Source organism: Callospermophilus lateralis, chromosome 5 (genome assembly GCF_048772815.1).
Source record: "Callospermophilus lateralis isolate mCalLat2 chromosome 5, mCalLat2.hap1, whole genome shotgun sequence".
In the NCBI taxonomy this organism is placed as follows: domain Eukaryota; kingdom Metazoa; phylum Chordata; class Mammalia; order Rodentia; family Sciuridae; genus Callospermophilus; species Callospermophilus lateralis.
In genome coordinates, this window is record NC_135309.1 from 146,104,002 (window position 1) to 146,130,301 (window position 26,300).

Below are 26,300 nucleotides of genomic sequence, written 5' to 3' on the forward strand. Positions count from 1 at the left end.
CATATGTGAATTTCAGAACTCTTTCTTTTCCACTTCACAAATAAAGACATTTTTGGTCCTCTTCCATTTGATGCTACAAGTGTAATATACATTGACATCTTCTCAGGATGTCCTTTTGTCCATTATTATGTTGGGTCCCTTCTCCTTGAAAACTGTTTCCTTAAGTTATCCTCTCCCATGTATCTTGAGTTCTCCCTCCTTACTGGATTTTCCCCTTCAGTACTTAAACATGCTCATGTCTATTTCAACATTAAAATTTTAAAGAAAGAAGCTTATAAGCCCTAGTTTTTACTTATTTCCTATGTTTCTGTTGCTGCAGCAAAGATTTTTGGAAGAGTATCTCCTCATCAGTCATTGCCACATCCCTGCCTATTTTTCAGCCCTCAACTGGTTATGATCAAGAGTCCCACTACTTCACTAATTACTGCCATTTCAAAGGTTACCAAATGATGTGACTGAACTCAAAGACATTTTCCAGTCCTTAAATTATTTGATCTTTCTACAGAATTTGAAATGGCTATCAGTTTTTCTCTGGTCTTTTATTATGTCTCCCAGTATATCAGTCCCTAGTGGTATTTTTTCCATCTCTTTTCCCTTTTTGAATTTTTCCTAAACCCATCTCCACAATCTATCTTCTGTCCTTGTTTCTTTTCTCCCTCTTTCTCACATTCCCTTGCTAGCCCACTCCACTCCTGAGTGAACTCCAGTGTTGTGCAATGAAAAGAGCTCAGGCCTTGAAAGACTTTGGTTCAAATCCCAACTTTAACATTTATTAGCTTTGTGAACTTTGAACTGGTTGTTTAACTTTTCTGGGCTTACTTCTTCATTTATGAAACATAATAGCTACCTCAGAAAGTTGTAGATACATGCACAAATACCTAGCCCTGTGTCCATTAAAAAGTAAACACTGGCAAATATTTACCCCTTTTCCCTTTCCTGACTTCATCTACTCCAACAACTTTAGCCAGTATTTTCTCTTGGGCTTCAAATCCTCTTTCTTAGCTTCCTATCAGATAATATCTCTTTTGAGTTTTATATATACAACACCTACCAGTAGAAATCTCTTGGTAAGTGCTAAAGAATCCTTCCCTTTGAGTATCCTAAAATCTATGTAATAAGAGAGTTTACCCACATAGTGCTTTAGGAATTTGGAAGAATACGTGTTAATTCAGCCTAAGAAGAATTAGAGAAAGCATTCTGGAAATACCAGGAGCTAAGTACTAAAGAATGAGTGAAGCATTGGTATCAAGAGTGAGAAAGGAATTTTGCAAAAATAAATAGTAAAAGCAGAAGCATACAAGTAATGAAATAGCATTTCTTAATTCCTAGAGAATTTAGAGAGGGATAAGCAACACTGGGATTTAAGCTAAAGATGGAGGAAAGAGCTGGAAAGTGTTATATTCATACGTAGGAATTTGGCTTTTATCGTGTATATGTTAGGAAACAACAAAAAGAGAAAATGACAATTTTTAGCTTTGCAAAAATTATGAAGAGTAATTTCTTAGGAGGAACACAGCAGTGAATAAATACCTGGAAAGATATTTAATGGAAAATACAAATTAAGGTCACGAGGAAATAGTATTTTATATCCACTTGATTGGTAGAAATTAAGAAATCTTAGTAATACTCTGGTTGTTAGAAAACTATATCATCAAATCCATAGAAGTTAAACATTCACCAGTCATTTCAATAATTCCTCCAATGCCAAAGTTAGTAAATAGCATAGAAATTTTAAATATATTCATGTTAACTCCAACTCTGAAGTCAAAAATTAACTAATACTATAATTATAATCTGACTATTGGGGTTGGGGGGAGATTTCTGACATTCATTCATGGATCTAATATCAGTTTCACATACGCTCAAATAACTAAAAAAATTACTGGGTACAGTAGCAAATGTCTATAATCCCAGTCACTCAGGACTCTGAGGCAGGAGGAGGGCAAGTTCAAAGCCAGCCTTAGTAAGTTAGCAAGCGCCTACCAACTTAATATCTCAAAATAAAAAATAAAAAGGGCTACCAGTATAGCTCAGTGGTTGAGTGCCCCTGAGTTCAATCCCTGGTACAGAAAACCATTGTAATATTATTGAGTTTCAAATTTGAACCCATCTATGATGAAGCTGGTGAGTTTTTCTAGTGAATGAGAGTTTCAAACTTGAACTTCATCAATGGTAAGATTGGTATATTTTTCTGGTAAATGAGCCTAGCCAGCCAAGTGATAACCACATTTTAAGCAAGTTTAATTTTTCTCAAACTTTTTTTTTTGCGGGGGGGAAGTATTATATATCATTGTGATATTCATAATTTAAAGATTTACAGAGATCATAAGATGTATCTTTCCCAATTCCTAGAAACCATCCATCTCACTTCATATATAGCTGACTCTACAAAAGACAGCCTTCAATTTTCATAATCAAGGAAGACTAGTAGAGGAAAGGGTCCAGGGAAAGGGAGGAGGAGAGAGAGGGGGAAATACTGGGGAATGTATTGAACCAAATTATATTGTGATATCATGTGCATGTACAAATATGTAACAACAGATCCCACTACTATGTATAATTATAATGCACAATAAAAATATGGAGAAAGGATGAAGATATATACCTCTCTTTTATGACATTTACATTCTTTGAGACTTTTATAGGATGTTTTCCCCTGGGGACTAAGTACTCTTGCTTCCATAGTAACAAATGTAAAATAAAAATTGTTTCAAGAAAAAACATTTTAACAGCCCATATTAAGCTTCAAGATTGGGGTAAAATCCTATTAAAAGATAAGATTTCAATTATCTTAATATAAGATTTATACATAGATAACTAATATATTTTATTCTAGTTAAGTAAATTTTAATATAAACAACCTCTGTGAAAATCCAAAATGTAGGCTTTGAAGTCACATAGCTAAGTAACTTATGAAAGTGAATACCATTGTACAATTGATCTCTTCGCATTAAAGAGGGTCAAAGAACATAGAAAGCCAAAAGAAGATGGCTAGATGAAACATAAGACAAGGAAAAGCTATAAATTTTTTATTTCTGTCATTGAAATGGGTTGAGAAGATCATGAGCTAAACATCATTCCTGCTGTTCCTCTATATTCATTGTCCAGACACCTTCACATCTTCTCTATGCCTTCCTGATATTCTAATCCTAGTTTGGTTCTCTTGCACTGGTATTTCTACATAGAGCACAAATTAGATGGTCTTTTTTTTTCCTTTGATATATGCAGAGAAATCCAAAGAAAATGATAGAATTAATTAAACTTATATTGAAATGTTTGGGGTATTTATAAAATATTGCTTCATATCCACATTAGCATAGGGACAAAAATGATCACATCAGGAAGATGAAGATTTCTGTTCTGTACTTCACTTTAACAGTTATACTGTAATCACAATATCCCCACATAGCTAAGATCTTATAAGAAAAGAGGACCAATACTTCAATACCTTCTTCAAATGTCTAACTGTTTATGTTTTGTTTCTAGTGAGACTCCACTGAGTGTATGCTACATCAGAATCACTCTTCTGGAGTGGGGAGGGGAGGCAGGGTAGAGGTCTAGAGAAAGTCTAAATACCTGTTTTCAATTATTTATATCCTTCTCTTCAAAGATTTATTTTCTTCTCTCTACCTTTCCTTTCTTCCTTTCCATATTAACTTTCATTTTCTGAGCCACTGTTTTTAAGTAAAGGATTTTATGCACTAAGAATGGAAGAATGAACTGACCTCTCTGAGTAGCAATACTGTTATAGTTACTTAGTCCTTGGTAAAGCACAAAACTTTAAATAATTAACATATTAACCAAATCATAGTCTTTAAAGTAGTTAATTCCACTTTTATATGCTAATCTTTCAGGCACTGGCTAAGGTTAAATTTAATATTGATTAGATAGATTATATATACAGAGAGAGATTGCTTTTATTACTATAAAAGGTAATAAAGTAATGCAACTTTCCTTCTCACATGAATATTTCTAAATGAACATTGGTCTTCAATGTAGAACTTTGTGAAGTTATAACCTTATTCCAATTATATTGTCATCATTCAAAACATTTTCAGAAATCATTTTGTAATTGTGAATCTTTGTCCTCTAATAGTGGAATTGTTTAGGGATCCTCATCAAAAGTAATTTTAAAGCCCTAGGGTAATCAAACTGTACTGAAAATGAAATATGGCTTAAGTACTAATTTTCTTGTATGGTGCATAAACTATCTCTGAAACAAATCCCAAAGAAAAGCACCAAGATTCTGTTGCACAATTGTTTGAATTTCTGTAGTCTACCATAATAATGGAATTTAGGAGAAAGACTCATTTGACTACATGTGGTACATTCATTTTAAAAATGTCTTAATACGTCACACCGACTGGAATATTAATGACAATTTAATTACGTAAATAAAGCAAAGAACAAGTTAAAATTTTTTGGCTTTTTGTATACTTGCTTTTTTGATATATAGATAACTTATTATAGTTTGTTCATTCATTCAACAACTATCATGTGCTGACCATGAGACAAGCATATACAAGATGCAATGGTTACAAGTTGGAGAACAGAAACTTTCTGCAAAGGAATTCATGCTTGAATGTAGAAGCTCATACTGTTAGGGAATCCAAATGCCAAGTGAAAATATACGTTTCCCAAAAGATAAACATGATTTAATGAAATGTTTTGCAATTATAATATTTTTTAAAGAAATGAGACTGGAAATTTAGTAAAATATTTGTTTTATGGCCAGACAATGTATGTCTGAAAAAATAAATATTTTAGTTATTTATCGAATCTAACAATTTACAACTTTAAGTATGATATCCATCAATGTGATGAATAGTCCAAAGTAGCTATCCAATCCTATTCTAAATTAACTTTCTCAAAGACAATAAATTTTGAACTTCTGAAGTCCATTTATTTCTTAAGTTCTGTCATTTTCTCCACAATAATCAAAATATAAAATGTAAAACATAAGAGACAATTTGTAATTGCAGTAAATTATATTTCTTAAACTTTTCTGTAAAAACTCTTCAAGGAATGAATAGGATCTTCTTATTTAAGATGGTTTGGTATTTTCAGGAGGATGACCAATTGTTTTATAGATGTTGTCATATTTATGGTAGGTAGTACTCATGAACAGGCAACCGACTGTCTGTTGGTCCACCTAGAAGGATCTGTGATATAAATTTGAAATATTTTATTATACAATGTTATATTTAGACCAGATTTATTATTGAATGCAACTAAACATGAATATGCTCACTGATAAGGAAATTTTAAAAATACAGATTTGTTTTATGAGTAACATTTAGAAATGTTGCTAATAATCTCAAATATGATATTTTCAGATCATTAAAACATTCCTTAATTCATGGGCAACAAAGTCCAAAAAATTAGGTTTTCTATAACTTTCATAACATTTTAGCATTTGTTTGCAGTGCCTTCTGGAAAAGATAGTGAAAAGGGGGAAATAATGGCAAAAGAAGGGAAGTTCATCTGATTGACATTTGCTTCACATTATTTCCACTGTTTTGCATTAAGTTAGTTACAAGCCACCCTTTCCTGAGATAGAATATAAATATCAAAATAGGTCTCATTGTTTGACAGAGAATTTTGCCACGAATACCTATTTCAAATTGACATTTTTTTAATAAAAGACCATCCCATTTATTCATTCATATATTTCAGACAATATTAAACATTTGTTTTATAGATTTGTTAAAAGTAGCAAAAAATTCATATCATTTAGTTCTCTGGCTCATTGAGTCAAAAAGACTATGATCCTGATTGCATGTTTTATGTATTTTTCTTTGTATTTATGTTTAAAGTTAGGCAAAGAAAGTTTTTTTTTTTATCCAGTTCTACATGCATTCTTTGAGAAAATGTTGTTATGTATTATTAGACAACTTTAAGATTCAAAAATTATTAAAAGTTTTAAAATGCTTATTACTGCAATATCTTTATAATTATATTACTCATTCCCCCATAAAAGAGAATTCAGGGTTAAGTGAAACTATGACTGAAAATTCTTGGATAACTTATTGGAATGAAATGTTATGCGTTATACATGCATATAACAAAGTCAAGCTTACTGTTCTTTGGCAATGTGTCTTCCAAAATTGATGAATTTTGCTTTTAAATACACACCTCAGGACAAGCACTGAAACAAAACCTAAACATCTATTTACTGCTGCCTGCACTTTGACCTTAGTTTATTGGTGGATCCTGGCACAATAGAAGAAATAGAAGGGGTTTTTTGTCCTAGGCAAAGGAAGACTTGAAGATTGATCATGTGCAACCTAGTTATCTTTACAAGTAGCCAATTTTCAAAAGGAAAATAAACAGGATTTTCAGGGTTTGAGGCCAGATTTACCTCATGGCCCCGTTATGTGTATTTATAATTTCCCCTATGATAGTTGATAAGAGAATGAGAACAAATGAAGAGAAATATGAATAAGTGGTTAGTTTCCAGGTAGCAACATAAATACTTAAAAATTGAAAATATTGTGGTTGCTGTTGCCTCCTCCTCCTCCCACCCCCTCCTCCTTCTCCTCCTCCTCCTCCTTCTTCTCCTTCTCCTTTTTCTTTTGTTTTTGTTTTCTGGTACTGGGGATTGAACCCAGAGGTGCTTTACAACTGAGCTACATTCTCAGCCCTTTTTTATTTTTTATTTTGAAACAAGGTCTCTATAAGTTGGTTACGACCTTGCTAAGTTGCTGAGGCTGGCCTTGAACTTGAAATACTACTGCTTCAACCTCCTGAACCACTGGGATTACAGGCATGGGCCACCATACCCAATGAAAATATAGTTTTGGTATAATGTGTAAGCAAGTGACACGCATGAGTCACAGAGAGGCTGACTTGGTAAAATCCTAATGAAGACAACATACAGAGGACAGGAATTTTCCAACCCATTCCTAGAATCCAAATAGCCAGGGCTCTAACAAAAACCCACTTTAACAGATCAGTTTGTTTTTCTTTTTTAAGTCTATTTACTATCTAGGGTTTGTACTTAATATTTCCTTTTCAAACTCTTTCTTTTAAACCTCTTTTTTTAATCAAAATGTAAGTTATTTACCTGATCCACTTTTAGTAACTTGGGTGAAATCATCCTCATCCTCATCACAGCTTTCACAGCTTAACTGTTGAAGGACTGTTTCTGACTGACTTTCAGATTGATTGACATCTTTCTGAAGCTTATCAAAGCTTCGAAGTGCAACAAGACGATGATGTATGGCTGCATACAGAAATCCTGTATCTTTGACACTAGCCTGCATTAGGAACATTAATAATACAAATCACATACTAATGTTAGCTACATTTGATAGATTTTTAATTTTCCCTACTAATACGGAGGAAATTGTATGGCATAAATAGAGAATATAAATAAATGCAAACAATTCTACAAATTAAGGAATAAAAAGCCAATTAGTTTTGAACCAAATTGCATCCTAAAGTAAATAATTTTATAATAGGTTCCAATTTGTACATTTTTTCTTTTTTATGTAATTTTTTAATTTATATATGACAGCAGAATGCATTATAATTCTTGTTACACATATAGAGCACAATTTTTCATATCTCTGGTTGTATACATAGTATATTCACACCAATTCATGTCTTCATACCTGTACTTTGGATAATAATGATCATCACATTCCACCATCATTAATTACCCCATGCCCACTCCCTCTCCAACCCTTCTGCCCTATCTAGAGTTTGTCTATTCCTCCCATGCTCCCTCTCTCTATCCCACTATGAATCAGCCTCCTTATATCCAAGAAAACATTTGGCATTTGATTTTTTGGGATTGGCTAACTTCACTTAACATTATATTCTCTAACTCCATCCATTTACCTGCAAATGCCGTGATTTTATTTCTGACTAATATGTCATTGTGTATATATGCCACATTTTTTTATCCATTCATCTACCAATTTATACATTTTAAAATGAGAAAGTAGGGGCCTGGCATATGGCTCAGTTGTAGAGCTCTTGCTTAGCATGCATAAGGCCCCAGGTTCAATTCCCAGCACTGCCCCCCCAAAATAGAAAAGTAAATTGAGAAAGTAAAATACTGTCATTTAAGATTTCTGTTTGAATTGAAGTCTGCTAAGGTCATTCTTCTTCCACTGTTTTAAGGGGGGGAAAAAAAGACTTTCATGTTTCTTTCCATCACTTTGCTTAGACATTTCTCCACACCACATAGCTTGACGAAAAAGCAAAGTTCATGAAAACAATCTATGATATTTACAGTAAACACATCAGCAGTTCTTGCTTTCCAGTACTTTTCTATGCTTCTTTTAATTTTTTAATCAATATTAAAATAATGCAACAATAACATTGTACAATATTAACTACTATTCTTTTTTATTTAATTTTTACAATAATATCAGAAGGTTCATTGTTTATTCCATTATATTAGCAAAAGCAGGTATTACAGATATTCAGTATCTACTTATTTCCTTTTTCTCCTTACAAATGAGGAATCTGTGGCTCAGAAAGGTAAAAGGACTTGTCTGAGTTACAGCTACTCAGCAGAATGCTGAAACTTGAATTCCAGGTTTTTATCATTCAAGTCACTGGGATTAATGGAATCATTTATGATACATAATAGAATCAAACTATTACATATACTAAATAATTTTTGGACAACATACAACTATTTAATAGTATAAAAACGCTCATTTACATTGATGAGTGAAAAATCACAAATGTGCTTTTCATAATCATTTTAGCTATTAATTTTTTTCAAGTGGTTTTATAAAGTCCTTAATCATTTCCTTTATTTTGCACATGAGTAAGTAAGGGTAAAGAAGTCTACATAACTTGCCTGGAAGTCTTACAATATACAGTATGGCACATATGTATATACACATAGTTGGATTTTTTTCAAATTTTGGAATACTTGCGTATACATAATAAAAGATATCTTTGGAATGGAATCCAAGTCTAAACATGAAATTTATGTTTCACCTACACCTTCACACATAGTAGGAGGCAGTTTTATTACAATATTTTTAATGTGTCTGTTTTGACTGGAACCCATCTCATGAGATCAGGTATGGAATTTTCTATATATGGCAATCTATGTGGCTCAATGTTTGGGGTATCAGGAACATTTGGATTTCAAATTTTCAAATCAGGTATACTCAACCAATGTAAATATAAACCAAAGTGTTACTAATAATCACCATCTCTGAAAACAAAAAATAAATTAAAAATAATCATCATCATCTCTGAGGTTGGAATTTTGAGTGATTTTTATTACATGTGGTTTGCTTATCTCTAATAAACATCCTACAATTTAAAAAGTCAGCGTGGGTTAGGTATTGAGCAGCAGAGTCTTATCAGTCTCAGTTTGGGGCACACTGCTTTTCTCAATCAAAACAAGGGAATCTGGCCTGGCAGAGTATAAAGTAGTATCTTCCTGAATGGCAAACAGGGTTCCAACATCATCTCATTCTAACATTTTAATACACAACATTACTTGCACCTGACAATACTCTTATTTATAGTTAAATTCAAAACCTTTGGGGTTTTTTGGCTTTGTTTTTAATCACTGGGCACAAACTTTTTGCTCTATTATTCTATGAAAGCCCATTTTCTTGTGTTGTTACCATCTGCCTAAATCCTTTGAGTATTCAGTATTCTCCAGTATTCTGGGTCTCAGCCCACCAGGGAAACCCAGCTTTTTTTCCCAAGAGGAGAGGGGCTTTCTTCTTGGCAACTTTCTTGTGTCTGGATCTTGTATTTGAGGTCAAGCATTCTTCCTGCCAGGAACAGCTAAACTGTGCTCCGATCCTGTTACCTTGGAGATTGACTCATGTTCAGAATTGGAATTTGCTGTTGGATTGGTTATTATAACTTGCTAACCCTGTATTTTTCCATTTCTTACTGGCTCCTTTCCAGTGATCCCAAAGCCTTTGTTATCTCAGCTTCCAGTATTAACATCAGGCTTCAGATTCTGCCAACCTCTTCCTGGGAGCCATTGCTGACAATATAGTCACTTTGGTAACTTATTAAAATACTTGGCACAATTTCAATAGTGGAAGAAAAGGTAGATTAGATGGCACATATGATACAAATGTCTTTTTTAAAAAAATATTTATTTTTTAGTTTTAGGTGGACACAATATCTTTATTTTACATTTATGTGGTGCTGAGGTTCAAACCCGGTGCCTCTTGCATGCTAGGCAAGCGCTCTACCACTGAGCCACAACCCCAGCCCCAATACAAATGTCTTTGACAGGTACTAAATGATTACTATAGACTTCAATGTTAATTTCTGAGCTCCACATAAAATTATATTAAACTATAAATAACTATCAAATGGCTGATTTCTTTGCCAATAGTACAGATTGTTATACCAGTGAAAAGCAAAAGAGGAATTGCAGAGATCTACTAATGTATTAGTAGGATAATCTTCCATCACTGAAATTAGTCACTTACCTGAATTAAAAATACTTTGATGCTATTGTCTTCTAAATTAGTAGCCGTTATTCGCAAATTTTTCCGATTGGCTCTTTGAACTTTCATCTGAGCCCAGAGTTTGCTGTTGAGGATCAGCCTCAGACTGCCTTGATTGCGCATAACTATAATAGGAAGTTGAATATATCAGATTACAGTTCTTGATTCCTTGGCCTTCCAGGAAACTCACCATTTTTTAAATATTGTAGTTTTTTGTCAGACTGTATTTTCACTAATAAGTTATAATTTGACTAGATTATAACTTGGTTTTCAAACCATTTTTGAGCTTTATTATGTTGAAGAGCTTTTTTTTAGCTTAAATGCTATAACTATATTTTAAAATAGTTAAAATTTTAAAGAATATTTGTCCAATAATTGTTTATAATGGAGAAAACTGAAACAAAAACTTTAAGCATACAAAAAGTGGAATTGGAAAAATTACAGTACAGCATTTCAAGAGCATATTATGAATCCATTAAGAATACTGCAGAAATATATAGTGATATGGAAAGATAATCATGGAGACCACTGAAAAAATGTCAGGTTCCAAAGTAGCATGAATCACAAATTTCACAAACTGTGTATATGTATATGTATCCAAAGAACAAGGTCCACAAGAATGGACTGTTCAGAGGTTTTCTCAGGAAGATAGGCCTTTAAGTGATTTCTTTTTCTTTTCGTGGATCCACATTTTTTGTTTTGTACAGTGAACATATATTACCTGCACAATAAAAAGAAAAATTGTTTGGGGGGTTTTGTTTCTTTCTTTGTTTTGTTTTGTTTTGTTTTGTTTTGTTTTTTGGTGGGCAATTGAATTAAACCAGAGTAGAGAACAACTAATACTGCCTTGGGAATATTATTTGGTTGAGTTACTTAGAAACCTGCTTGCCATGACAGGCACAATGGCACATACCTGTAACCCCAGTGGCTCAGGAGGCTGAGGCAGGAGGATCACAAATTCAAAGCCAGCCTCAGCAAAAGCGAGGTACTAAGCAACTCATTGAGACCCTTTCTCTAAATCAAATACAAAATAGGATTGGGGGTGTGCCTCAGTGGTCGAGTGTCCCTGAGTTCAATCCCTGTACGCCCCCCACCAAAAAAGAAAAAGAGAAATCCACTTGCCAGTCACTGAAAACACTGTTCCTATTCTTTTAATCTGAATTCTATTCCTTATCCATTTCTTGAACCCAATATTTGAAACTCAACAAATATACATGTCCCTGAACCTATCTCCTATCTGTATTCTCCTGCAAAGCTTTGGCCTCTCAAAACTGACTGGCAAACCTACTCACTATGCCTCTCTTCCTGTGCTCACTTTTAGTTTTGGCCTTCAAACAAAGCTCAGTGTGTCTTTTGGATGCCAAATATTATGAGTTGGCTCCGGAATGTCCCCCAAAGGCTCATAGGTTGAGGGCTTGGTCCCCAGTGCAACAGTGTTCAGAGGTGGGGCTCTTGGGAAGTGACTGGATCACAAGTGCTCTGGCCTTGTCGGTGGATTAATCTATTGATGGAGTAATAATTTAATGTCATTACTGGTAGATGATAGAAACCCTTGAAGGTGAGACCTAGTTGGAGGAAGTAAATCACTGAGGGCATGGGTATTTCTTATATCTGACCCCTTCCACTCTCTCTTCCTCCATCATGCCTTTCTGCCATGATGATACTGTCTCACCTCAGGCCCAAAGCAATGAAGTTGGTTGACCATGGACTAAAACCATGAGCCAAAAAAAACTCTTTCTTCCTTTGAGTTGTTTATCTCAGGTGTTTTGTCAGAACAATGAAAAGCTGACTAACACACCAAATCTCTTGGATCTTTCAGTTTGATGTTAGCTTCTGATCATTGCTCTGTTTGCAGGAGTCAATAACCACACACCTGTTTCCTTAGAAACTGACCCTCCAGCCCAACTCCCATGCCATGTTTGGGATTCCAAGAACAGATTATGCAACAGGTATTTTTTTTTTTTTGAAAACTTTTCACTTCACAAACTTATTTGCATCATATTCCTTCTAATAATAATATTACTATTTAGGTGTGTCCAGGCTCTGACATAGGTGCTTTATATGGAGTGTCTTGCTGTATTTTCACAATATCTCAAAAAGTCATGAAATATAGTTATCCCCATTTTAAATTGACTCAGCTAGGGCAAAGAGGTTAAGTAACTTGCCCAAGGTCACCAGCTAGTCGGTGGTGGAGCCAGAGCTGGAACCCAGGCAGTCTGACAGGAAGTCTGATTGATTGGTGTGTTTTATAACACATCTCTAGGAAGTCATGTGTACTTATGTCAGAAATTTTACCCTGAGAAATCATGGCTGGCTTTACAAAGTGATTCCTTACTTAGTCTTGACTGTAATGTTCCACAGTCACTGCTTGCTGTGTCATTCAGTCTCAAAGTTCCTCTGCCCCTTTCAATCCAGGATTGAGTTGTTTTGTTGAATATAAAAAGCTTGCAGTTGATCTAAATGACAATTTTTAAAAAATCAAATATATAATTTTTTTCAAAGTAAGTTATTTCCTATGCTTATAACACTTTTATATCTATTTGATCTTTTACCATAATAACCTTTGTTGATTACTTATACACCACCTTTTGAAATTTATCTGACTTTTAAAAACATGTAATTTTTAAATATAACTCCATAACAAAACCCCTTACAAAGTAAAAAAGAACCCCAACCCTTGTTCCCCATCTGACAATTTCCACCCCTGTAACTGGTAACCACTATGACATTTTGTTTATCCTTCCAGAAATATCTGTACATATATATGTGCCAATTCATATATCTGTTCTTCTCTTTCTTCTCTATAAATTGTAGACTACTATCCATACTTGCTGCTTTTCACTTCACATGTTTCTATATTTACTAATTTTTACATTAATCTTAATATTATTTGAGTTACAGAATGACATTTGAAAGGATTCATGGAGCTACTAGCATGCTTAAAAAATTTCAAAGTCAGCATGAGAACTTGGAGAAATATGATGTGATACCATAAAATGCTTACTATAATTTAGTGATTATCAGTGGGTCTTAAATACTCCTATGTATAAAAATCAGCTAGACAACCCTATTCAAAATATAGCATGTCAGGGCCTCACCCCTAGCAATTACTTCAATAAGAATGGAGTTAGTCTAATCCGAGGATTATGCTTTGAGACACACTTATTAGAATGAAAGTATCTGTAGGTCATGGAGGAAAGGAGAGACCTTGAGAGAAAAGCAGAAGGGGAAAGGCAAAGGGAAATTGCTGCCTCCTTAAAAAATGATGAAATTGTGGTACCCTGAATACCACTCAACACTCAAATATGACACTTTCATACATCTATAAAACTCTTGTACACAGTCTAACCTTCCTAAAAGGAAAAAAAAAAAAAAGTTTTTACCTTAAACTGAAATTGTCTTCTTATGACCATTTAAAAACCTTCAGTATAGGGGCTGGGGTTGTGGCTCAGGGGTATAGCACTCGCCTAGTATACGTGAGACACTGGGTTCAATCCTCAGCACCACATAAAAATAAAACAAAGGTATTGTGTCCACCTACAACTAAAAAATAAACGTTTTTTTTTTAAAAAAAAACCTTTCAGTGTAAGTAAGTAGAATTAATCAATCGTGTGATAATAGTGCTGATCATAAAAACAGGCATGAAAAGTATGGAGGGAAAGTCTGATGTTATTTTGAGACTGGATCCCTGGCTGTCTTCTTTCTAAGGATCTACCCATTTGGGTAACAACCCATTTTTTTCTGAAAATTATAATACAGATGTGGGAAGATAACAATATATTGGCTTGAGCTTTGGAAGCTTCTGACATTTATATTTGAACAATGTAGTCTTAATTAAAACTATATTTCTTTCAGCATTTTTTAAATTGCCCTGCTGAGAGTAACTTTATTCCATATATATAAGTGCCACCAGAAAGAGCAATACATGATATACAGACCTTTAACACATTATATTCTGCTTCCTCCCCTGTTATTATGTCGATTTTCTCCAGCAAGTATTTTCGAGATGGTTGGGAAGAGAAAGCAGCAGCAGATTCAATTAGGGATGCATTGTTAATAGAGTCTGTTCCTAAGGGAAAACATGAGGGGAAAACCACATAAAGGTCCCATTTCCTCTGTAGTGAAGGTTATTTGTTGGTCCTATTAATGCACATATCTCCTTATATTAAAAATAAAAAATCAAACTGCTTGAGTTTCTCCTTATTGACTCCCCCATAGCATTAAGTCAAACATTTTCTAAAGCTTATGTGTTTTAATCTTTACCAAAAAAATTAAATATTGGATTATTGTTTTTTAAATATATAGCTATTAAATAAGTGACATAGAAAACAGCAGACAAAGTAATTATATGTTGAATTCTTACTTGAATTTGGAGAGTTGATAGGGAATTTCAGAATGGATTTGAATGTGTTTTGGTTGGCATTTGAATCATTTTCAAGTTGAGGCTGGGTTCGTTTTTGAGTTCCCTAGGTAGTTAAAAAGATGCATTATTTAATGTTATCCCTACATATTTGCAATTTACAAGTATATTAGCAAGTATCTTCTTACAAAAGATGTTTTTGTTGTTCTATTTCCCACACAATCCCAGCTGCTGTGTTTTGGTTCTAGTATTCCTGTTGGAGGAACCGGGAGCTCTACGCTATTGTTTCAGGCCTTAGTTCTGATCCTCAAAAAAACATAATCCAGTCACCACCAGCCTCCTTCAGACTGGATCTAGCCTCAGGAACAATGGGGAAAGTTCTAGTGGAGCCAAAAAAGATAGCAACTCCCAGGAAATGCAACTATCCTCTATATTTCAAGGTATTTCAGCATTCCCAGAAATTCACTCTTTTTTTTTTTTAATATTTCTTTAGTTGCAGTTGGACACATATCTTCATTTATTTTTATGTGAGGATCGAACCCAGTACTTCACACATGTGAGGCGAGCGCTCTTCCACTGAGCTACAGCCCCAGCCCCAGAAATTTACTCTTATTAGGCACTTAATTAAAAAAAAAAAATAAAAAAGTTGTTCAGAGACTCCACTAGATGTCTTAAAAAACAACTTTATAGAAACAATCACAATATTTGGCACAGTCAAATTTGCATATCTGGGGCTCTGTATATATGATTTAATCAAAGCCTGCATGAAAAAAAAAAACAAAAAAAACACCATGCTACTATAACCATGTAAAGCCCCCTGTAGAACAGGAAAAGTTGGAACGATGGTACTTAAGAGCTCACATTCATGTCTTTTCTTTTATGAACTCAAGATTCTTTCACATGATTTAATTGGACATCAAGATAGTTCCTTAAAATTGGTAGAGACTGGCATAACTCTTTTCATTTTAAGAAAATGGAAACTCTGAGTATGAAAATTTAATGATTTTCTTTAAAAATCATGTGGTCAGCCAACAAGCCAGGAGTGCATCCTGGCCCCCAAATCACAAAACCACAGGCTTTTGAAACTAATTAGAGGAAACAGACAAGATACATTATCTCTGTAGGTCCCCTTATCCTTAGGATACTACTAAATGAAAGAGATATGAAGCTCAGGTCCTTTTATAAGACAAATTTCAAATTCCTATAAGAATGTGCACAAGTGTTTTCTCAAAAAAAAAAAAAAAAAAAAACCTCTGTGGTTCCAACGGTTGTTTGTATAGATACCTGTCTGTCTCCTCTTACCAGATCCTAAGTCCCTCTGGGATACATGACTCTTTTGGCTTTACATAACCACTTGGACACTTTTCAACCCTAGTTGTACATTAGAATCACTTGACACCTTGCCTCACCCACAGAGATGCTGACCTAACTGGTCTGGGGTGAGGCCCAGGTATAAGAAATCCTTTAAAAGCTCACCAGATGGTTCTAATATGTAGCCAAACTTGAGATTAACGCTTCATATACCTAGGAACTCAATCCATGACTGGTAAATTGAATTGAATGTTTAAGCTGATCCTGTGAAGATTAGAAGACATCTTAATTGTGTCTGACAGCTCACAGAAGCTGTAACTAATCTAGTGTCAAACTTAGAAATAAATAATACGGAACAAATGTGCCTAAATATATCTCATGGAACTTCACCCTGGAGCTTGGTAAATTCTGATTCAGATCCAAAGATGTGGGTCAGCAGCTCTAGGGCTGGTAGAGTTGACCTTCTTGGGAGTAACAGAAGGGTGTTTTTCAACTAAAAAGCTACGATACAACTATTAGACTTGAGGAGTAAACTGAGACAGGCCTAGAATAATCAAGGTCTTAAAAATGAAAGATCTATGAAAGTTCTAAAAATCTTGGAATAGACTGGCATTGTGAGTTTGCCCTTTTAGTAATCTGAGCCTTTACACAAATTTTAAAGTCTCTGCAACTTCCTTAGGATTTTTGATGAAACCAGTGACCCTAAGACAAGCTCACTTCCCTAGGTCTATTGCAAACTTGCTCCTGGTCTGGATGAAAGCGGGAAAAGGCATGAAGGTGTGAAGGGCCAGATGAAACCACAGGCACAGTTGCTCCACAGTCTCCACTTCATGTACAATTCCCTACTGCAGATTATGCTGTCTGAGAAATGAGCTCTGTGGAGAGCCAAGCAGCAGCTGCTGTATGCAGGGGGATGTTCAGTATTAAATAAGGATGAAAGTATTAATAGTCAGGGATTTTCACTTTGTAACATATTCCCCTAGGCAAGGAAAGACTGATATTCCTCATAAACCTATCAAAAATGTTGTAATAATGCTTTTTGATGTAAACGCTTGAAGAGTAGAGTTGTGATTAACTAATAAGAATATACTGTAAAGTGATTTTTAAATGCATCTTGTTATAAAAATGCTATTAAAAACTATATCATTACCAGTTAAGCTTATCTAGCTATTACAGATAATTCTGAGATTTCCTTGGGCACATTTGGTTTAATACAAGTCAAAGAACTGTTTAATATCTCACATCAGTAATAATGTTATAATTATGCAGTTCCCTTACTCTGTGGGTTCCTGTCTAGCATTCTAACTAGGACATGCTTCCCAAGAGAATCTTTTCAGTCAAAATAAGAAAATGTGCCTTTGAACCCGGGAGATAAAAAGTATGCTCCAATTTAATATTACTTTTAATTAATTTGTCTTCAGAAATTTGAAGTGACATCTCTCTCTATGGTAATAGAAATATATACCAAATTCTTACCAAAACTCTCTCCACCATGTTTTCTCCAAAGACAAACTCTAAACTGCAGCTTTTAAAAGAACATTTTCCATTTGGTTGACATCTAAGAAAAATAAATAAGTGTTTTCTCTTTTAAATATATGAATAAGAGCATTTAATACCTTAGCCAGCAAAATAATCCAATGGTTTAATAAATTTAAATAAAGCATTAATATTTCCCACTAACTTTTTTATCTGAAGTTAATGAGAAATTACAGAAACATTGAGGTATGTACTTTTATATGTGGTTTTTAAAATATACACCAGCTGTTACAGCATTGGTGCCCACCCATACAAACAATCTCGTGTTCTCCCTGCACTAGCTGAGAGATCAGCCAGGCGGGACCTTTTTGCTTCCCCTGCCCTGTCTCTCCAATCTCTAATCTGCATTCTTCTCTTCCCCAATGGCCAATGATGTTTTTAGCAGAGATCATCAGGGCAAAAGCAAAGCTGATCTATCCTGTCCATTACACTTGAGCATGCATTGTTTTAATTTTTTAACCTCCCAGATTTTTTTTTTCTTAAAGTTAAAAGTATTTTGCAGAAGCTGGGCAAGGTGATATACCCCTGTAATCCTGGGGATTTAGGAGGCTGAGGCAGGAGGATCACAAGTTCAAAGCCAGCCTCAGCAACTTGTCTCAAAATAAAAAAATAATAAAGGTCTGGGCATGTGGCTCAGTGGCTAAGTGCCCCGAGTTTAATCCTTAGTGCCAAAAATAAGAAAGTATTTTGCAGATGAGAAACTTGAAGACATGCAGCCCTCTCTTTGTAGGGAGATGTGTTCAGGGTTCTCTATTGCATCCCCAACCTACACAGCAGACAATTGCTAGGACACCTGGATGGAGCAAGTGAGTCAATGTGTCACAGCTGATTTTAATGTTCTCTCTGACCCTTTGTCACCAGTACTGTTAAGAAACAATAGCTTTCCATTTTGTAGGTTTATACCACTTCCCTTTTTGTCTACACAGCTTATGCCAATAAATAATAGATAATGCCAAAAATAGTTAAAAAGAGGGAAAAGGAATGCCAGAGAAAGAGGAAGACTAATCTAATAACCAGATAATTAATGCTTACTTAACTAAAATTTTAGTTATACCTTTTGAAACATTCTCACCCAACTCAAAGAGATAATTAAGACAATCCAGTACTAAGATGATATTTAGATATCAGAGACATTTTTAAAACATTTAAAACTTGTGTTCTTATAAAATTTCCTTTCAAATGGAAATCTTGGTAATTTTCCATACACTGTGAGAAAATTTTTTTCTCATAAATGGTTATAAGGATAAAAGAAAGGAAGAATAAAACACTTCTGTTTTGTCATTACAATTTAGGCATATCCTGAAATCCAAAATCCTCCAAGATCTGAAACTTTTTGAGCATCAATGTAACATCACAAGTAGAAAATTCTGGTGAACCACAGTGAAAAAAATTACTTAGAATATTATATTAAAATGAATAAAATTACTTAGAATATTATATAAAATTGCCTCCCAGCTGTGTGTTCAAGGTGCATATGAAACATAAATTTTATGTTTAGACGTGGATCTCCTCTCCAAGATATTTCAAATATTCCAGAATTTTAAAATATCGAAAATCTGAAGCAATCTTTATCTAGTTCCAAACATTTCAGATAAGGGATACTCAAATAAAATTAACTTACCCTACTGATGTTGAACCTGAAAATTGCTGGTTGGTAGAAAGCGGAACTGAAATTCTGGCACTTGGTAAATTTTCACTTGATAAATGGGGATTCCCCTCAGAAATCTGAAAGAAAAAAATCTCCATCATCAAGTTTATTAGAATTGCCTTACTATTTAACAAAGTGATAGCTATGTCAAATATGTTGGAAGCTTACTAGCTTACTATGTCTACCTATTCCCTGAGATATATATATATATATATACACACACACACATATATAAACACATATATGTATATATGTATATATGCCATATATAGTGTGTATGTATGTGTGTATATAAATATATATATATATATATAAAATCTCATTTACTCCTCACAGCAAGTGAATCTGTGTTCAGATGAGTAAACTGAGGTAAAGAATTTAAATAACTTGTCAACCCTCAATAGTTTCTCAGATGGCTGATGGAATAATTCTAATAGTCCAACTTCTTACTTTGTGTGTCCTTCCTCCTAAGTGTCTGTTTCTGCTGGAAGAAACAGCTAAAACTATGGGAGTGGAATATCTCCGAACCCATATCTGTATGACCTGAGCAAAAGGGGAATCTTCCTAGAGAAGCTTAGAGTAAGTGGCTCAGAAACTTTTAGTTTGAAAAGAGGAGAGAATTTTTATGTCTCCCAGCACCATCCCCACCCCACCCCCACCCCATTCGCACCAATTACACTGTATAGGAAGTTCCCTGCTCTTGCTATCCATGAAGATGGGTCTGGAGTGAACCCCTGATGTGACCTAAACTGACAAAGCCATACTACCTGTTGAACAGTTGGGGATGCAATAAATTCCCCCTTCCTTCTCTGATGACCAACTCTGGCCCCTTCCTACCTCACTACTTCTAGGATTCTCATATGGGCTCAATGCTCTGGAAGAAGACCTATGGGTTCCCACGCCCAGTATTGTTTTACCAGCTAGAGCAACCACAAGACTTGTTTCAGGGAATAACTCTCCAACCTAAGAGGATAAGTTTAACAAGGTTACCAAGCACTTTTTTACGGTCTATCCTGGTATTTTTCAAATTTTGCAGCTACTTCAACAACAAAACAAAACTCAGGCAGCCCCCGTTCTGGATGTGGGGGTCTCAAAACAACCATGGAGAAGGATGGGACGTTAAAGCCAATCCTGCCAGAGAAGGGAGTTCTCACCTTATGTTTCATCTTTTCTTTAATTTTGCCGGATTCCAAGGCATTTTGTCCCAATGTTTGTCCTATTTTTTCACAGCTTTGAGCTTGATGAGGTGGCTGTAAAGTAGCAGGTCTTAGAACATGTTCAGAATGCTTTACAGGACCTTAAAAGAATAGAGGTAAAGGGTCAACATATTTTTAGTGAAATTCTCCTTTTTTCCCATATTTTAATCTAACATAATGCTGTTTTCTAACATCATGATTAAATAAGGGACTAATAATAACTAATGAAAGTCAAAATAGCCAGTGAACTGCCTACTACTCACTCCACACCTAGCTTTTGCCCAAAAAGCATTCATTTTGACCATGGGACCTGGATTACCAAATATTTTTATCCTTCATATGTTGTCTCTCTGCCTTACCTCCATACATCTCAAAAAACATAACATATGTATGCAAATGAAAATAAAGATGGTAAAATGTAAAATTGTTGAGGTTTTTGAAATTGAAGCTACATACCTTGTTCCCCACTGTTCACGTCAGCATTCATTTGTACAAGACTTGATGTCATAAAAACATTGTTTTTCTTCACTGTAAGAAAAGATTAAAATAAATAAATTAATTAAGATTAAAATTAAGAAAATTTTAAAATCAGTGTCAGAAGAGGTCATATAAAATTGGGGGTTTAAAAGCCTGGTCTGAATTGACCAGTAGGTGTCGCTATTGGCACTAACTGGCAGTGCCTCTTACTACAGGATAAGTTTTGATTACCCCAAGAGATACAAATGAAAATTAGATAACTGACAGAAAAGGCAGTCTTATTTATAATCATAAATTTGACTACTGTGGAAATTTCTGCAGATTATAAAATCTGAATCAGTAATAAACACTGTGTGCATGAATATACAGCTTGTACAGAAGTTATAAACTGTTAGCAAACTCTCCCCTGAGACTGATGAAGATAAAGTGAGAGACCAAGATGACCATTATCCTTATTTTTCTCTAAGTGTGTTGGTAGAGTAAGGCTGGCAGTGGCTGCAAACTTAGAATTTCTGTACATGTCCAAGGGAGGAAATCTCCTAATTGCAAATTGCAAAAACAGCAACTGTAGGGCATTTAATTAATAGAGATGACAAAAGATTGCTTCTTCAAGGAATTATAACATAAATGTTGAGATAGAATTGCTTCTCTAATTCAAAGTTTAATGACTTTTTTGTGATCAACAGTGAAGAGGTCATATAAAATTGCACTATTTTTCTCATTTCCAATATCATCAATATTCTGCACAACATAAAATGGAATGTTGATTCCTGATATCTGTGCTGCCTTAGATGTTCTTTGTTTGCATGTGTGTCTGATTTTTTAAAATGTAGTAGCTATGTACTTAAGGGATAACTTAAAGCTAGCTCTCTACTTTATTCACAAATACACTAAGATAGAACACTTTGCCTCTGAAATCAGGCCCCCTATTTCTCTTTAAAGTCTGTAGCTTGTCAGCTGGGCTTAGAAGAGGTCTGTTAAGCTTGTGTCTCTTCTGTGTGAGAAAGACTATTGCTCAGTCCTGTTTGGAATTATTAAAGAAGAATACAGATTCACTCCTTTGAACATTCTGTAGTTCCAAGGAACCGAGGGATTAGTTTATAAAAAGGTGATTTTTTTTTTTTATTATTTCTTAGTGGCAAACTTGAAAAACTTGTTCAGTAGAAATAAAATCACACAAGAATGGACAGCATCATTTTTATGTGAAGAAAGTACCAATCATTTAAAAATATTTTTACTTAGTAAACTATTACAAATTTCAAGGAAAGAGAAGTAATGTTTTAATTACTGAAAAATCTGTAATGGAATCACAAATTAAATATTAGAATATGAACCTAAAGCATAATTGAATATTTTGAATTTCATATAAACTATGTAGATGGAGGATAATAAATAAAGGAAGTTGCTTTTATTTTATAGATCTGCCTTATATAAAATGATACTACCACAAACATAAAGTTCTAAAAAACATCAAGTTCAAACTTTCTACCACAAATAAACACATACACTGGCTGGATTTGTGGAGTTAGGATTCATAAAGTATACTTCTCTGCATACCTTGTGAAGGCCTCTATTTGATTTTGTTAGCGTTTTATGATAGTTGAGAAAGAAACCTCATCATTAATAAGAATGATCTTGAAAAACCAGAGTGTCAGGCTTGAGGTTCTAGAAGCTCTTTATTACCTGGGCCAGAAGGGGGGAAGGTTGGGAGGTCAGTGAAGGACGAAGATCTCAGGCGCTTCTGAGACAAGGTTGACACTAAAAGCAGATTGCAAACTTGAGTCAATAAGGAAAAGAGGGGCGTTTTTCCTTGTTTTGTTTTTTGATTTGGATTTTTGCTGTTTGGGAAACATTTTAGATTACCAATTCAGAAAATCTTCATATTTTATCAATAAAAAAAGAAAGCCTCTGGTGGGGATTATAAACTAATTTCCTTTCCCTTCAATAAATATTTATTGAGTGCTGACCATATGTAAGACACTATCAAGCATGAAGATGACCTCAGGGAACTCAAAGTGAGGAGACAGACCAACTGCATAACAAGGCCCAAAGCAATAAGACCAATTAGGAGGGGATCAGAGAAGTGCTTTGATGTAGAAGACAGACAGACTAAGTCAATGATTTACTTAGAATAAGTGTGATAAAGTTCTTTTTAAAGGATAGACATCCTTTTATTTAAATAAGTGGTTACTTTCATAAGGGCCATTATCCCTAATTGCAAAACTAATACATGCTCACTACAGAAATTTGGAAACACAGCAAAACACAAAGCCAGGGTGAAGATGGGGGACCAAATGACTTGCAATTCCGTTACCTAAGATAACCACTGCTAACACTATGTAGTTATGACCTTTTGGCATTTTTACCCACAAAGCAGAAAGAATTCTTAACACATGGATTGTGAGCCACTACACAATCCATGTTATAACTTGTTGTTTTCACATTAACAATACATTATAAACATTGCCCAATGGGTAGACTTTTAACATTACCCTTTTGGAAAATTTCTTGTTAATTTCACATTCAGAATAAACATAGCCATGAATAGTTGATAGTAAATTTTATACCTACCTCCCTGGGACGGAGAATCTGCAGTACACAGAGTAAAAGATGAAGACCGCACACGCTTTCTTGAAAAACGATTACATTCTGCAAGAAATTCAATGGGAAGGGTAACTGCTTGCAAGAATAAATTATCCTCAAACTCTGATATGGGAAGTTAAACAGAGTTTGATTAATATGTTTACTCCTAATGCCCAGTTTTAAATATTGGATTGATAGATTGGTGGTTATAGACCCAGAAGCAGTAGAAAACAACTAAAATGAGTGGTTTCCAGAGGAAGTTGTGTGCACATTCTGAGTCTCCACTGAAAAGGTTTTTGGTAGGCCAAGTTGAGGCAATGAAGATCATGGGCTTTTAGTTGCTCACATCAATGTTCTCAGGGACCTGCATGAATCTTACAAAACAAAGACCAATCTACAAGTATGTTTAAAAACAAGAAAGTATATTGTTTTATGCAGTCTGCCACATGCCAAAAGGCTTGTGCTTGCTTATTTTCCTTATTAATTTTGAAATACAGAATATGAATCATTACCAGGTTCTGCTGCTTCAAAGGGGGTGTCTTCCGCAGGTCTCTGAAAGGACATAAAGCTGCCAGTGAGAGCCGAGTATTTGCTGTTTTAGCATCAGATTTCTTGCCATTTTATAAGAATGCTCAGGATCCAGGGTTATTGAATCCACCACCCCACCACCTACCACACACACACACACACCAGACAAAGCAACTCACCTTTATTCACCAGGCTTGTAATCAGGAAAAAACCCACAAGCCTAGTACAGTGGTTTCAGATCTCAATGTCTACAGAATCCCTTGTGGGAATGTGTTTAAAATGCATATTTTTGAGGCACCCACTCTCAAGACTCTGAAATGGTTGATACTGGATAGGAATCCGCTTTTTTCATAAAGGATTAGAGGTTGAACTTTTCTTTATTTTGTCTTGTGGGTAGTGCAGCAAATGCCTTGCATAGTAAGAATGAATACCAAGACAATAAAAACAAGCTAAAGTGAGATTGCTGCTAATCTTTTGTTTGTCTTTGAATTGGAATGATTTCAGTGTAATGCTCAAAAAGCAGATGGAGGTTGGGGATGTGGCTCTAGCGGTAGCGCGCTCGCCTGGCCCGGGTTCGATCCTCAGCACCACATACCAACGGAGATGTTGTGTCCACCAAATACTAAAAAATAAATATTCAAATTCTCTCTCTCTCTCCCTCTCTCTCACTCTCTCTTTAAAAAAAAAAAAAAAAAAAAAGCAGATGGAGTCCATAAGGACCCTTTTAAACAAATATCGCAGTTCAGAATTTATTTTATACCCAGTTTTAGACCAGGTCAGTGAGGACCCATGTCGAGCCTTAGTCCTCCGAATCTCTTTCAGTTCCTCCACTTTTCAAATCACTCCAGATAAACATTATTTTAGCAAAAGCAACATCTTATCCACAGCTTCCAGACAAGGTGCCCTGTTTCAGCTAAACTAATACCTATAAATCCTATAAATCCCAGTTATATGAATATTCTGGAAGCACTATTCTGCTACTGGGGAACATAGGATAAACCTGTGCAGCAACAATGTCGTAAGTTAATTGCTAGATTCTAGAAATACAATTTTCTTTGTCAAAGTAAAATAGAAGAAAACAAAGTAAAAACAAAAGTGTCTGATCTTACCTTGAAAGTTCTTTCTCCCTTTTCAAAGACAAACATTGGTTCAGCAATGACAGATTTTTCTGTCAAAGAAAAGGAATGGGCAAGAAATCAAAGCATGCAATGACATTTTATTCGCCACTTAAAAAAGATTTGGAGGAAAAAAAACAAAGTACATGTATAAAGGCATGGATTGGTGTGAACATACTTTATATACAGAGATACGAAAAATTGTGCTCTATATGTGTAATAAGAATTGTAATGCATTCCATCGATATTGTGTATTTATTAAAAATAAAATAAAATCAATAAAAGATTAAAAAAAGATTTGGAGAATTTTTAAAATTTTGTATTTTCCTTGCCTTTGGGCAAATTCAAACTATTTTACTGTACACTTCATATTTATAAATAATTTAATAGTTAATTACAGAAATAATACTTAGGGAAAATGAAGGCTGTATGTTTCCATAAGTAAAGACATAAAACCATTAAAGAACATGATTTAAATGTTTAAGGAAAACAGCATAGAATTGCCTGTGTTTAGAACTTCATTAGGACAAAGAATAAAACGTTTCAACAGGTGAAAAATCTCTTCTGAGAAGAGTTCTTCTGCTTTTTCTTTTAAATTTGAGACAGGGTCTGGCTAAGTCTACTAGAGTTGGATCTTCAGGTGTAAATGATATAGCTATTCTGCATTCCATTCTTAAAACGATCCAAAAATAATTCTTATTTCTTTTACTAGAGTCGTCATATAGTAAACTATACTTTCAGTATTTAAATTAAGGATTGGTCTTCCACTGTGTTATAAAGTACATAAAGTTTGTCTTCAACCCTGCCAGTCTTATTAATCTTTTGTATTTTCCCATCCTTTAGGTAAGACAATAGAAATTCTTTCATTCTAGGGTATAAATGCATGATAACAGCTTTAAATATCAGCACTCTGGAATTCTTAGGAAACATTATCTGGGGTTAAAGCTCAGGCTCTGGAGTTAGTCACATTTCTGAATGTAAGTTAGATTGTTAATTGGCTATATACTTTGGGGAAATTGAGTCTGTTCCTGGCAACTTGGGAGGGTTCTAGGAGTATCTGCCCCAAGAGTTTATGTGAAGATTAAGTTT

At 34.5% G+C, this 26,300-nt stretch overlaps 1 protein-coding gene across 1 annotated transcript in view; it reads right to left on the minus strand.

The window, feature by feature from the left end:
• Positions 1–4,874: 4,874 nt before the first annotated feature.
• Positions 4,875–26,300, minus strand: part of Ranbp3l (RAN binding protein 3 like) — a 53,841-nt gene continuing 32,415 nt past the window's right edge. The window contains exons 2-15 of the mRNA XM_076856196.2: positions 25,206–25,264; positions 24,081–24,120; positions 23,557–23,634; positions 22,669–22,743; positions 20,965–21,036; positions 20,467–20,609; positions 19,286–19,389; positions 17,605–17,686; positions 14,821–14,923; positions 14,396–14,526; positions 12,793–12,913; positions 10,440–10,582; positions 7,067–7,259; positions 4,875–5,162 (exon numbers count right to left, since the gene is read on the minus strand). Of these exons, the coding sequence (XP_076712311.2) occupies positions 5,119–5,162; positions 7,067–7,259; positions 10,440–10,582; positions 12,793–12,913; positions 14,396–14,526; positions 14,821–14,923; positions 17,605–17,686; positions 19,286–19,389; positions 20,467–20,609; positions 20,965–21,036; positions 22,669–22,743; positions 23,557–23,634; positions 24,081–24,120; positions 25,206–25,264 (1,388 nt within the window). The 3' untranslated portion in view covers positions 4,875–5,118. The remainder of the gene's footprint in view (positions 5,163–7,066; positions 7,260–10,439; positions 10,583–12,792; positions 12,914–14,395; positions 14,527–14,820; positions 14,924–17,604; positions 17,687–19,285; positions 19,390–20,466; positions 20,610–20,964; positions 21,037–22,668; positions 22,744–23,556; positions 23,635–24,080; positions 24,121–25,205; positions 25,265–26,300) is intronic.